Below are 11,141 nucleotides of genomic sequence, written 5' to 3'. Positions count from 1 at the left end.
CCATCTCATCACAAATCGAGGAAAGACGTGTCGAATCATTGCGAGAAATCATGCGGATCTCATGCCTTCGGGGCTCGTACTGGCCACGTCGTAGACAACGCACGTTCTCATAATAGTCCACAGCAAAAGAAGATAAAAGTTGGAAAAACATAAACCGTAATTCCGTACCGAACTGGACCAAGGCGCCGGTGTGCAAGTCAAAGATGCTGTTGCAAGTAGCTAACAGCTAGATATGATATGGGAAGGCATTGATGCCTGCGAGGTAATGAGACACGCCCAGCAGACGCTGGAAGTAAATGCTGGTCGAACATACAGACTTCGACGCAGGCGTTTAAGCAAGGGCCCTAGGACTCTGCTGTTGAATGTGCTGGAGAAGAGCATCAAAGAGGCGACCGATCTTTAGGCGATCATAATTAGTTATCCCGTTCTGAAATTTTGATATACTGTGGTAGGTGCTTACCTCGGGAGCTGCCTGTATGAATGGCAGACGGAAGAAAGTATAGCTCCGGTTCTGTAGAAGTTCCTGGAGTGTGATGATCAGGCCCCATGGGTGCGGCCGGTGCACGATAAGGCGCTCAAGCAGCACCCTGATGATCTGCTGACGAATGTCTGACTCTTGCTGCTCAGAGAAGTCCACTCCAAAGAGATGGAGAATAGCAAAGCTGAAATAGTAAGTGTGACTGTTCGGGTATCTCAACTGGTTTGCCATGGCACTCAGCAGGTAGTACCGCGCCTCCGGTTGAAGGACTTTGGCAAGTCTTTCCAGCAAGGCGGAATGAGGCGAGCTGTCAAATACGGCTCGGGTGTTTCCCTTGGAAGCAGCAGCAGACACCGCACTCTGACCAATGTAGAGAACGAGAGCATTAACGAGAACGACGTCAACGTTGATGGGGATCATGAAGAGACCAGTGCCCTTGCTTGGCGGGTTATAGATAGCTTCACAAATCTGCTGAATAGAAGCTTCGGATGCGTTGTTGTTTTGGAGTGCACTGTCAACAACGTTCTTGATGCCGGCCCTCTGGAGAGGAGCAACGATATCCCCAGCGATCTTCGGGGCTTCCCTTATCTCCTCGAGCCGCTCGACTTTGAGACCTTCTCGGAAAGGGTCTGGGAGTTTGTGGAAAGAGGAAGGATAAGCACTGAGAACAAGATTGCGCAGTTGGGCACAATGAGCCGGGATAACGTTGCAGAACTGGAAGTGATTCTCCGCAACGAACTCAGGGAAATCATGATGCAAGATCAAAAGGATACGCAGAACACCCTTGTATAGGTCCTTTGCAACGTATGAAACGTTCGCTGGCTTGAGTTGTTCGCCGATATACGAAAGTAGGGCCTGCATGATCTCACAGTAAGGTCCCCAGCCAGCTTCATCCGGCATGGTCAGCATGCCTGACATGAAAACTCGGTGCGAAACTAGAGACAACCATCCGTAGACAAAGACAGGAGCGTATTTTGGCTGAAGAGAGAGGAACTTGTTGGCGAAGGCGAACATCATATCTTGATGTTGGTCGCTCTGCTGTAGCCCGTTCATCGAGTATTCGCAAAGGATGCTGGAGAACAGCCTGAAGAAGACTCTCTGATTGAAGGCCTCACCACGCATAACCTGATGATGATTGAGGACCAGGACCAGGAGCGAGAGAATAGAGTTAAGGTAAGCTGGCTTGCTGGCCTTGACAGATCCGGTGCTCTCTCCCTGGAACTTGACCAACAAGATAACAAGTTTGGCAAGGGCATCGATGTACAGGAATGCCTCGTCGAGACTACCGTTGGGGTTCTGTAACTCGTGCTCGAACATGGCAACCGAGATATCGATGCTCAGCCTGAAGAATAGGGCTGAATCCTCCTGGTTATTCATAACTTGCCTCTGGTGCATGTCCTTCAGGAAACTGTAGTAGGTCCGATCCGTCGCGCCGGGGAACTTGTAGACACCGATCCATTCACTGAAGATATACTCCATCTGATCGCGTTTCGCCCTCGCCTCATCACCGAGAAGAGAGTCAGCCACCTCAGGAACCCCAGATTCGCGCAGTTTGCGAATGATTTCACTGGCAATTGACAAGCTGGAGTCTTCGACAAGCCACTGATTCATGGCTTCCAAGCTTCCAGAGAAATCAGATCGCAGAGCCGATGGTTCATCATTGAAAAGAACATGGTCCATCAAGTTAGAGAGAAGCTCTAAGGCACTAGTATTCTTCTGCAGAATCAACTTCGTAAGGATCATGTCTACCCGATGGAGGTCGAGCAGTCCTGCATCAATGAGAGCAACTGTGACAGGGACATTGAACATATGTTCGTCGTCCACTTCCGAAAGAATGGCCCACGTGTATCTCGCTACTAGCGAGGACATGTCGCAGATCTTGGCGAGCAAGTGGACCAAGACTTCAATCTCCAGGGAACGCTCAGTTTGGGAATATAATGTCGTACAGATCTTGACAGCGGTCAACCTAGCCAAGTCCTCGCCATTCGGGGAGGAGAGGATGGTGCGCAGCACTTGATTATAAGCCTGCAGGACCGAGCTTTCCCTGCCGAGTTCCTTGATATGTTCTTCGGGAGCATTCCGGGCAGCCAGCTGAAGATCAGAGACAAGAGTATCGATTTTGTCCCTGGGGCTCTGTGCCTCGAGGAAACCGTTTAGCTGCGGCTGGGCACCGACCACACCGGATTGCGGGAGACGGGCATCTTGCTGCGCTTGCGGTGTCTGGTGAGGAACAGCAGGCTGTTCAGCAGGAGTGGAGAGGTTAGGAATAGCCGGGTAAGATTCCTGAAGAACATCTGGCAGCTGTCTACCTGAATCGGTCGAAATACTTTGAAGGTGCGCGGATACTGGTCCTCTTGATTGGCGAGCAAAGTCCTCGTATATTGCGAGCTGTTCTTTGTTGAGGCCTCCAGGAACCTGTCTGTAGGGCTCAGGAATGAACAAGCCCCAGCGATTCATAGAAGGATCGATGAACGGTTCATTCGGACGCGTTGCTCTGTGCCTCCTGCGTGCTTCTAGTTGAGGCTCAATGACCTTCTCAATCTCCGGGATGGCCTTCTCTTCCGCTGCTTTCTCGACGATACCACAGGCAGCATCTAGGTTGTCATTGACGCACATGAGTATTAAGCCTTCTGGCATGGGCTGCTCAGAATACTCCTGTTGGATCATCCGGATGTAGTTTGTCATGCTCATTTTCAGAGGCTCTTTACAAGTCACCAAGGCCAGACTACCAGCAAGTTGGCGGACCATGATTTGAGCGGCGTGACGAACCTTCTCCTCGTCGGGTTCCATAGCGAAATCCTTCGACACCAGCTGAACGGTCGATATCGAAGCAATTGTTATAGAGCGTTCTACAACAGGCGTTATGATTTCAGCAATGGCTCGCTCAACTGCGCTGTGAACGATCTGTCTGAGCACGTTCGGGTCGACCATGCTGCTTGCCGACGATGGGAAGACAAGGATCTTGTCCAAGCTGGGCAGCGATGACATGATGGCAGCTGGCGAGAGCCTCTCGTTCCGCATTCCCTGGTTAATGGCCGCAAGCGACATATCTTCGAATGCTTCCAAGCCCTCGGGGATGTTGGCAGTGGATATGCCATCTTCAGCATGAGCGGCACGGTCTCTGATGCACGTAGAAGGTTCAATGGCCTTGTGATCGAGCTCCAGATCTTTGCAGAGAACCTCGATCTCGAATTTGAGGTTCAACTTGAGCTCAGCAAAGTGATAAAGCTCCAATAGTAGAGCAAGAATGTCCATCAGCCAGGGGTTGGGCGGTCTGAAGATGGTGGATTTAGCCGCCTGGATGAGGACTTTGCAAGTGAAAGGGATCACAACCATGAGGCGTTGTGTATCGAAACCTTCTATAAGAAGCTCTTTGAAATAGATGTTCTTATGCTTGATAGGCTTGTCCTTAGCAATGGTCAGAGACCCTAGCCATGCGCCGAGGTTTTTGAGATGGCTCCGATCAGTTGACGAGTTCAACGTAGACTCGGCGTTCAGCAACCTGATAGCACTGACATAGGTCTCCCTGAGGACCTCGGCCCAGAGCGTCCTATCACCGAGGAGCTCTAAAAGATCAAGATAAAGCTGTTGAAAGTTTGGTTGCAACTTCGCTCTCTCCTCGACAAGATAGGACGCAAACCACTGGTGGTGTTCATCACGAAGAACGTCCTTAAGATCCTTCAGCTTTACCTCGATATTCTGCTCTGACACATTGTTCAAGACGAAGAGGATCTTGTCCTGCACCTCTTCGTCTGGATCCCGATAGATATCAGGACGTAGTGGTGGATCGACATGGAGCGAGCGGAACTTGCGAGACGCGCCGTCAGATGCCATCAGCTCATCGACGTTGCCATTTATGGCCACCTGTCCGTCAGAAACACCATTGAGTCTCGCCAGCTCTGCTTCACTGGCGGCTTGGTTGCCCTGTTCCCGTAGTACCTCCTCTGCCTTTTGTGAGATGGTCGTGCCATGGAGGCTTGGGATTTGGAGCAAGAGGTGGCAAAATCCAACCCATTCCGGGAGACGGGCGATCAGTTGCTCAATCGCTTCGACACCAAACTTGTACATCGGGTCATGTGGCTCATGGTCCCGAACTGCTTCCAAGATCATACCCAAGCCGACTTTAAGAGGGATACCGTCGATCAGCCTGAAGTTGATGATGCCACCGAACATAACGGCGGTCTTGGTCAAGGCCTCCAATGGGTATTCATGGTAACAATGATACTCGTCGATGAGTCCATGAACCATGCAGGCGAACAGATCTTGCTCCGCGGGATCACGTGAATTCTTGTAGCGTCTCATTAACTCGAGTATCTCCCGTAGTGACAGCTCTTCATGGTACATTTTGCCGAACAGTTCCTGCATCTGCTTGTCGATGACTTCAGGCAGTGCGTTTCCGTTCTCGCCATTAGCATCGATAATGTCATCAAATCCCTCTCCATAGTTGATCAATCTAGGATAGGTCTGGATACAGATTCGCTGCACGGGCGTAAGGTTCTCACGGTCGCCGACGTATTCCTCCAGAATTGACAGAAGAGTGAAGACCGTCTTGACAGATAAGCTCACCATTTGCGGAGCTGGCTGTTCCTTTCTCTGGACATGAAGTTCATCCTCGGCCTTGATCCTTAGAAACTTTGACAGGAGACTACCCATATCCATAGGTCCTTTCTGGGCTGCGTTGCGGACCCACTGTTCCAGGTCGAAGGAACCCTTTCGATGGGCCAGAGAGGCAAGATCTATAGCAAGACCATTGGTGAAACCAAGAAGGTAGTCTAGCCAGCCGTACTCAACAGCATGTTCGTAGATGGCGGCAGTAGTCGTCGGATCCTGTGTGAACGTCGTGAAGAGTTGCTCTGCAACCCATTGCCTGTCCTGTTTCCAGACGCCATGGAGCGCAAGTTGATAGCCTTCCTCTTGTTTTAAGAGGAAAACAACGAGGGTACGTAGCACGAAGCTCTGCTGCACGCTTGTCCAAGGCTGCGGCAGAGCCAGCGTCGAACAAAGGAAAACGGGGAGGTCATGCTGGACAACCGACTTAATTAACAGCTGACTTTCAGCAGTCGCCCATGATGCCTGTGAAAACAGGGCCAGATCAAAGATAGCTCTCATGGCATCTAGAGAGCGTAGCGGAGACTTGACAGCGCGTTCGCCACGGAGACGAACAGGCTCCGGACCATCTGCGAACAGATCCGCTTGGAAGGTAGCTCTCAGGTTGGGGATCTGGGTGACATCCACGCCAGATATGATGAATGCCGTCAGGAAAGAAATCTGAGCATCACGATGTTCCCAGTCACCACCCCAGAGTCTTTGGACGTCTAAGGCAGAATCCCCCACTGCTACCGTCAGTAACGCTGAATATAGCTTCGCGAATGGTTCTGCATCAATGCGGAGTCCTTCACGGTCAAACTGCCGCAGAATGGTGGACCAGTTAATCCGTTTCTCGGCGTAGTGTGCCTGGACAGCTTTAAGGAATGTCTCCAGTGAATAGTCCCGGAAATACTGTGACAGAACCATGAAGAGCAGAGCATTGCCGATGTGCTCTTCGCTCCAACTATCCGAACCGGCAGCGGTTATGGCCTCATTCACTGCATCCTGGCTTGAAGTGGCCTTCGGTCCCCTGGAGTGGAGCTGACGTACAAGGACGAGACGAGGATTGATGAAATGCAGCATCTGTAGACCAGATGATATCTCGGGAGGGATATCTGATCCGAGTTTCTGGTATCGCAGACTGGCCGCATATATCAGTTTCGTCTTCACATCTTCATTGAAATTGCGCGGCGGATAGAGGATAAAGCGTTCAATCGTGAGGCCGAGGAACGAAGCGCTGAAGTCCTTGTTAACATCAGATGGCGTAGCCAGACTCTGCAAGAACTGGGGCGTCGAGTTCGTCAAGATCGCATCAGCTAGTATGAGGTCAGCAATCTATCTTTGACAATCATCTTCCAGAGACTGTCGCTCACCTTTTGCACGCAAGTCAGACTTGTTTGCTGTCTTGAAAGCCAGTGCCAAGGAGACCTTTGCCAACGGGTCAAGCTTGAAGTGGTCTAGGAATGTGGAGAGATCGAAGTCTCGAAAGATATCACCATCTGATGTATCTATTGTCTCTGCAATTCTTTGTGCCTGATCCAAATCTTGTGTGGCCTTTTGCATCTCCTGCACTAGAAGGGGGTAGTTTCCGGCATTCTCCACGGCTTTGTTGGTGCCGGGGAAGATCTGAGGAGCGTTGCCAGTCACAAGTCGGCGGAAATATTTGGAAAAAACCTCCATCCCGTTCGAATCCACAAGCTAAGAGCTGTCAGTTCCCTCTAATCTAGCCTTGTTGCAACAGGGATCAGGGTGCGCACCTTATGGATTTGAGCGGCTTTGGTTTCCCACTTCTCTTTCCCTTCTTTTTCGGTGATGGAGTCCAGCAGAAGGAAAACCTGGGCTACCGATATCTTCGTCAGAGAAGACTGGCTTGTGTTTACACCAGATCCTGGCTTATCCGAAGAGAAGCCCGTGGGTGAGTTAACGGTTGGACCCGATGACAACGGCGAGAAGGCTGCACCTCTCGAGGGTCCCGTCCCACCACCGCCCCCGCTGCCTCCTCCGCCCACGGTTGCGGAAGCCAGATGCGACGCTGAAGACGGCGTCAAGGCCCTCGATTTTGGAGAGGAGAGAGACTGGCCCGGCTGGTGTTGCTGCGAGCCAGTTTGAAGGGATGTAAAAGGCGACGGTGTCGAGACCGGGGAAGGGCCGCTACGGCTCCCTGGAAGCCTGTTTGCCGAGTTCAAGATCGACGAGAAGCTAGACGTCAAGGGAGACGTCGTCGAGAAACCTGCACCGGGACTACTCGATTGAGTCGAGCGACGAGCTGATGCTGCGGCGGCGGACGCAGACGAAAGATTCGCGGTTGCGAGCGGCGTCAACCCACGGCGTAGACTGGACTGAGGCGCAGAACCCCAAGGTGACTGTTGAGATCTTGCAGACCTGGTAGAAGAGGACTTATCGGTGCCAGAAGCAATCGATGATTGAGTGGAAGGGGGAGGGGGAGGGAAGGTCATCTAGGAAACGCGATCATTTGATCTGAGGCTGATCGAAGAATTTGATCCGGTAGACGTGGTGACCGACTTGCACGGGTCGATCAGGATGTCGTGCTCAGGATGTTATCCCACCAGATTGCTCTGATCTCGGACAGGGGATGATGCGCGGAGGGGTAGACGGTTGGTCTTTGAGGTGTGCTGGAGGAAGTTCTACACAGGAACGGGCAAAGAGGTGAGGATAGGTTGCAAGGTGGAGATGGCGACCTGGCTGGTCTAACCAGAAGGAGGCTGAAGCTCTGTGGCTCCGACTCGAAGGCGCCCGCGCTCGAGTACACAGTAACGATTTCTTTTCTACGCAGTCACCTACCAAGAGTATTTCTCTATATATAGTGGCACATACAGGGAGCTCTACTCACAATATTGATTTCTTCTACGGGATGATTTTTTTTTTCATTGTGGTTTATGAGGATACCCTAATTTCCAGTGCGATGATTGGGCTGCTGTGCGACGCGGGCAGCCTATCACGTGATACACCCTTGGCATTCTCCCCGGCGACGCCTTTTTTAGCGATGGCGAAGAAACTGGGAGACTCGAGGGTCAAGTTGAACAGGTCGGCGCCATGGCGAATTTTAGTGCACGCTTTAGATATCTACTTCAGCTCAGGCTCAGTGCCTTCCACCTGCCAGACACACCTGCGACGTTGTGGACATTCCTTACCCGGCATTCCAGCAAGCGTTCCAGTACACATCGGACCGGACTCGTGGATTGTAGCCACCCTAGCTCGCCCTCGATTCCATGCTCTTCGCTGGTCCTGTGCGTGCTCCTGATCTAACAAACCGAAAATAGTTGAGGCCAAAAGAGCAACGTAAGCAACTACACACTCTAACTAAGTACAGGACGTTGGCGCCAGTTCAAAAGGGGCACGGCTACCGAAACTTTTCTACGGTCACGATTCCTCTCTCGATTACTGTAAGGTATTCAAACTCAAGGTACCTTAAGAGAAATCCACGTAGATTCTAAGCTCTTACGTCGAGATAACTCGTAGATTGTGTGGTATAAATGGCAGTAGTTTTTCCATCGACGATAGGTATTACTAAACGATGCATGCGTGTATTAACTATATGCATCATAGCAACGAAATAATAAATATAGGACAGAGTATGAACTTTGTCTTAGTTCAGGAACAGCAACACGAACCCTGGGGTTTGCATTTCCCTCATACGGTAAGCAACTAGGTGTTCATCCTGACTGGAAATTCAGTGCGTTCTGTTCCCATAAGTAAATTTAGGACGTCGTTCTATCTTATGGCTATTTCATTGACATGATTTGATGACACCATAAACTAACAAAGGTGGTGATTAGAAATATATTTATCATAATTTGTGTCAAGTAAACACCTGTAGAGGAAGTGGTGTTTTTATGAGGAGACTTGTATGATTGGGAGACGTATGTGGGATCAACCCTCCCCCTAGATCTAGAGTCGAGCAAGCAACCTAGCTACTAGCTAGGAGGTTCAAATCATATTATTGCTTCCTTTCCATTTAGGCTTCGGCAGAATCCAATATGTATATTTTTCACGTCGTTGGTAGATAGTTCGAGCTACTATCATTTTTCTCAGCTTTACTTCGGGGTCGTATTCACAATAGCCTCTTCGTCTTCTGGCACGACTTCCTCTTCCTGATTTCTTCCAATGAATCCTTTTGCGACGTCCCGCTTTTCCAAATATGCAATGAGAACAATGAAAGGTATCGTTAATGCGCCGGTGACTAAACTAGCAATGTATCCCTTCTCAAAGTTCGGCGCATCAGTCACGGGGTAGAATATCAGGGGCCACCATGTCACAAAAGCGAAATCGAAGGAGTTCATGAAACCTGTCGTGATGGCACGCAGCTGAACATCATGACTCGTTACGTCTGCCATCCAGGAATACCAGAGACCTTGCGGAGCGTATGTCGTGCCCAAAAGATAGAATGCGAAAAAGTGTGCAGAGTCAGCGGCGGGATCAGCCACTAGGATAGCACTGCCCACTACAAATGTCAGACCGATGGCGATGGAGCATTCCCAGCGGGACTTGAGCTTGTCTGAAATAATAGCATAAAGTATTGTTCCGACAATTGCAGTAGCGTATACTGCTGTAGGATAGTTGTTCTGTTGGATGACGGTATATCCACGGGATGCCATCCATAGCTGCATGACATTGTTTCCTAAAGATTGGACGCATAATGAATATACTTCCGCAAGTCAGTCCAGCTTACCATAAAAAGTCGTTATTATTTCAACTTACACATAAATATCAGTGGAAGCAGATAAAACTGCCAGCTCAGAAGGACGCGCTTGAATACTGTGATATCCCATGTTTTCTTGGACGTAGCACCGAGTCGTGTTACAGCATGTTCTTTCTGTTCCTCAGTAAGATACCAAGCTGCTCGATGCTCTGGTAGATCTGGGATAAAGACCCATCCTGCTTTCCATTAGATCCTCAATCTCCCGTCTGTCTCTTGGATCTAGGCTTACCAAACAGTGCCACCGGGATGGTCATCACAGAGACAATAATGAAGATCCACTTCCAGGCAGGAAGGCCATGTTTACCGGCCAACGATTTCAACAGGCCAGCTTGGATCCAGCCGCCTGCCATACTACCCAGATGGCCAAAGATACAGAATATCGCAGCTCGAGTGCCCAGCTCTGTCTTTTTATACCAGGAACCCAAAATAAAGTGCGCGCCTACACTGTACAAGACAGTTAGGAGATAACCTCAGATCAGAATTTTCTCATGAGTACCTACTAAGCAATAGCGCTGAACCCTCCTTCAAAAGCATTCAGCACGATTATCTGCCAGGAGTGTTGCATCTTGTATGTAACCAACGTAAGAACACTCCAGGTGAGATTTGCGATCACAAATACATATTTCGGCCGTACGATCGTCAACAAGCTTGTCCCGGGAATCTGGCAGACTGCATAGACGACGAGGTATGCTGTATTCATATAATTGTAATCTTTCCCTTGAAAGTTCAAAGCTTCTTTCATGCCGCTTATATATGCCGATGAGTAGGAAGCACGGGTCACACCAAACAGGAACCAGATTAGGGAGAAGTATGGAAGTAGGGTGATATCCAGTCTTTGGAGCAGCTCTCGATCCTCTTTCTGTGGCCCCCATAACCACACAGCCTGCTTTCTTAGAATGCTCCATGCCATGGTAAAGGATCTCTTTGTCAATTATCAGGGCGCCATGCGAGGAGGATTTTGTCTAGCAACCAGACACACTGTGAAGAAAGTATTTGAAGCTGGATACGAACTACGATTAACGTGGGAAGCGATAAGGGTATCGTGGACCTGCCCGTTTTCTCTGTTGAAATGTGTCACTGCATAATGCGCGAGCAGGGATGGTAGAATATCTGACTCAGATGGCGTGCGCAGTTGCGAGTAGTATTGCTTGGGAGAGAGATAATAAGTATCTGCTGCAGGGCCAAGCACATATAGATTCATGGGATTCCAGATTACTTGGTGGCACAATAAAGATCCGTCTGATGGTTATGAGGCACGTTTCCGAGTCCACGCGATCTCTTGTGTCATCCACACTGATGAGCGCAATCAGACCGTTGGCCTGAGTTACCCAGCCTTACTTACGCAGAGCTGCCCCG

The 11,141-nt window shown here is 50.1% G+C and overlaps 2 protein-coding genes across 2 annotated transcripts; both read right to left on the bottom strand.

The window, feature by feature from the left end:
- Positions 1–241: 241 nt before the first annotated feature.
- C8Q69DRAFT_20162 (Ccr4-Not transcription complex subunit) lies at positions 242–7,695 on the bottom strand. The gene is made up of 4 exons (XM_028626085.1): positions 6,823–7,695; positions 6,439–6,763; positions 461–6,381; positions 242–397 (listed from the first exon to the last, which is right to left on the bottom strand). Exons 1-4 carry the CDS (start codon positions 7,519–7,521, stop codon positions 332–334), a joined length of 7,011 nt encoding a protein of 2,336 aa, XP_028488943.1. The 5' UTR covers positions 7,522–7,695; the 3' UTR covers positions 242–331.
- Positions 7,696–8,857: 1,162 nt separating this feature from the next.
- C8Q69DRAFT_20103 (major facilitator superfamily domain-containing protein) lies at positions 8,858–10,789 on the bottom strand. Its single transcript, XM_028626074.1, has 4 exons — positions 10,286–10,789; positions 10,015–10,229; positions 9,785–9,961; positions 8,858–9,731 (listed from the first exon to the last, which is right to left on the bottom strand). Exons 1-4 carry the CDS (start codon positions 10,693–10,695, stop codon positions 9,121–9,123), a joined length of 1,413 nt encoding a protein of 470 aa, XP_028488942.1. The 5' UTR covers positions 10,696–10,789; the 3' UTR covers positions 8,858–9,120.
- Between the last annotated feature and the right edge of the window lie 352 nt (positions 10,790–11,141).

This window comes from Paecilomyces variotii (assembly GCF_004022145.1).
Source record: "Paecilomyces variotii strain CBS 101075 chromosome Unknown C8Q69scaffold_1, whole genome shotgun sequence".
NCBI lineage: Eukaryota > Fungi > Ascomycota > Eurotiomycetes > Eurotiales > Thermoascaceae > Paecilomyces > Paecilomyces variotii.
This window is presented reverse-complemented; position numbering and strand designations above follow the sequence as displayed.

Coding starts and splice junctions, on each gene's coding strand:
- C8Q69DRAFT_20162 (XM_028626085.1), bottom strand. CDS start 7,521: ATGACCTTCCCTCCCCCTCCCCCTTCCACTCAATCATCGATTGCTTCT. Junction 6,382..6,438: donor GTCTGACTTGCGTGCAAAAG/GTGAGCGACAGT, acceptor ACCTCATACTAG/CTGATGCGATCTTGACGAAC. Junction 398..460: donor TCATACAGGCAGCTCCCGAG/GTAAGCACCTAC, acceptor GATCGCCTAAAG/ATCGGTCGCCTCTTTGATGC.
- C8Q69DRAFT_20103 (XM_028626074.1), bottom strand. CDS start 10,695: ATGGCATGGAGCATTCTAAGAAAGCAGGCTGTGTGGTTATGGGGGCCA. Junction 10,230..10,285: donor GGGTTCAGCGCTATTGCTTA/GTAGGTACTCAT, acceptor TGTCTTGTACAG/TGTAGGCGCGCACTTTATTT. Junction 9,962..10,014: donor CATCCCGGTGGCACTGTTTG/GTAAGCCTAGAT, acceptor AATGGAAAGCAG/GATGGGTCTTTATCCCAGAT.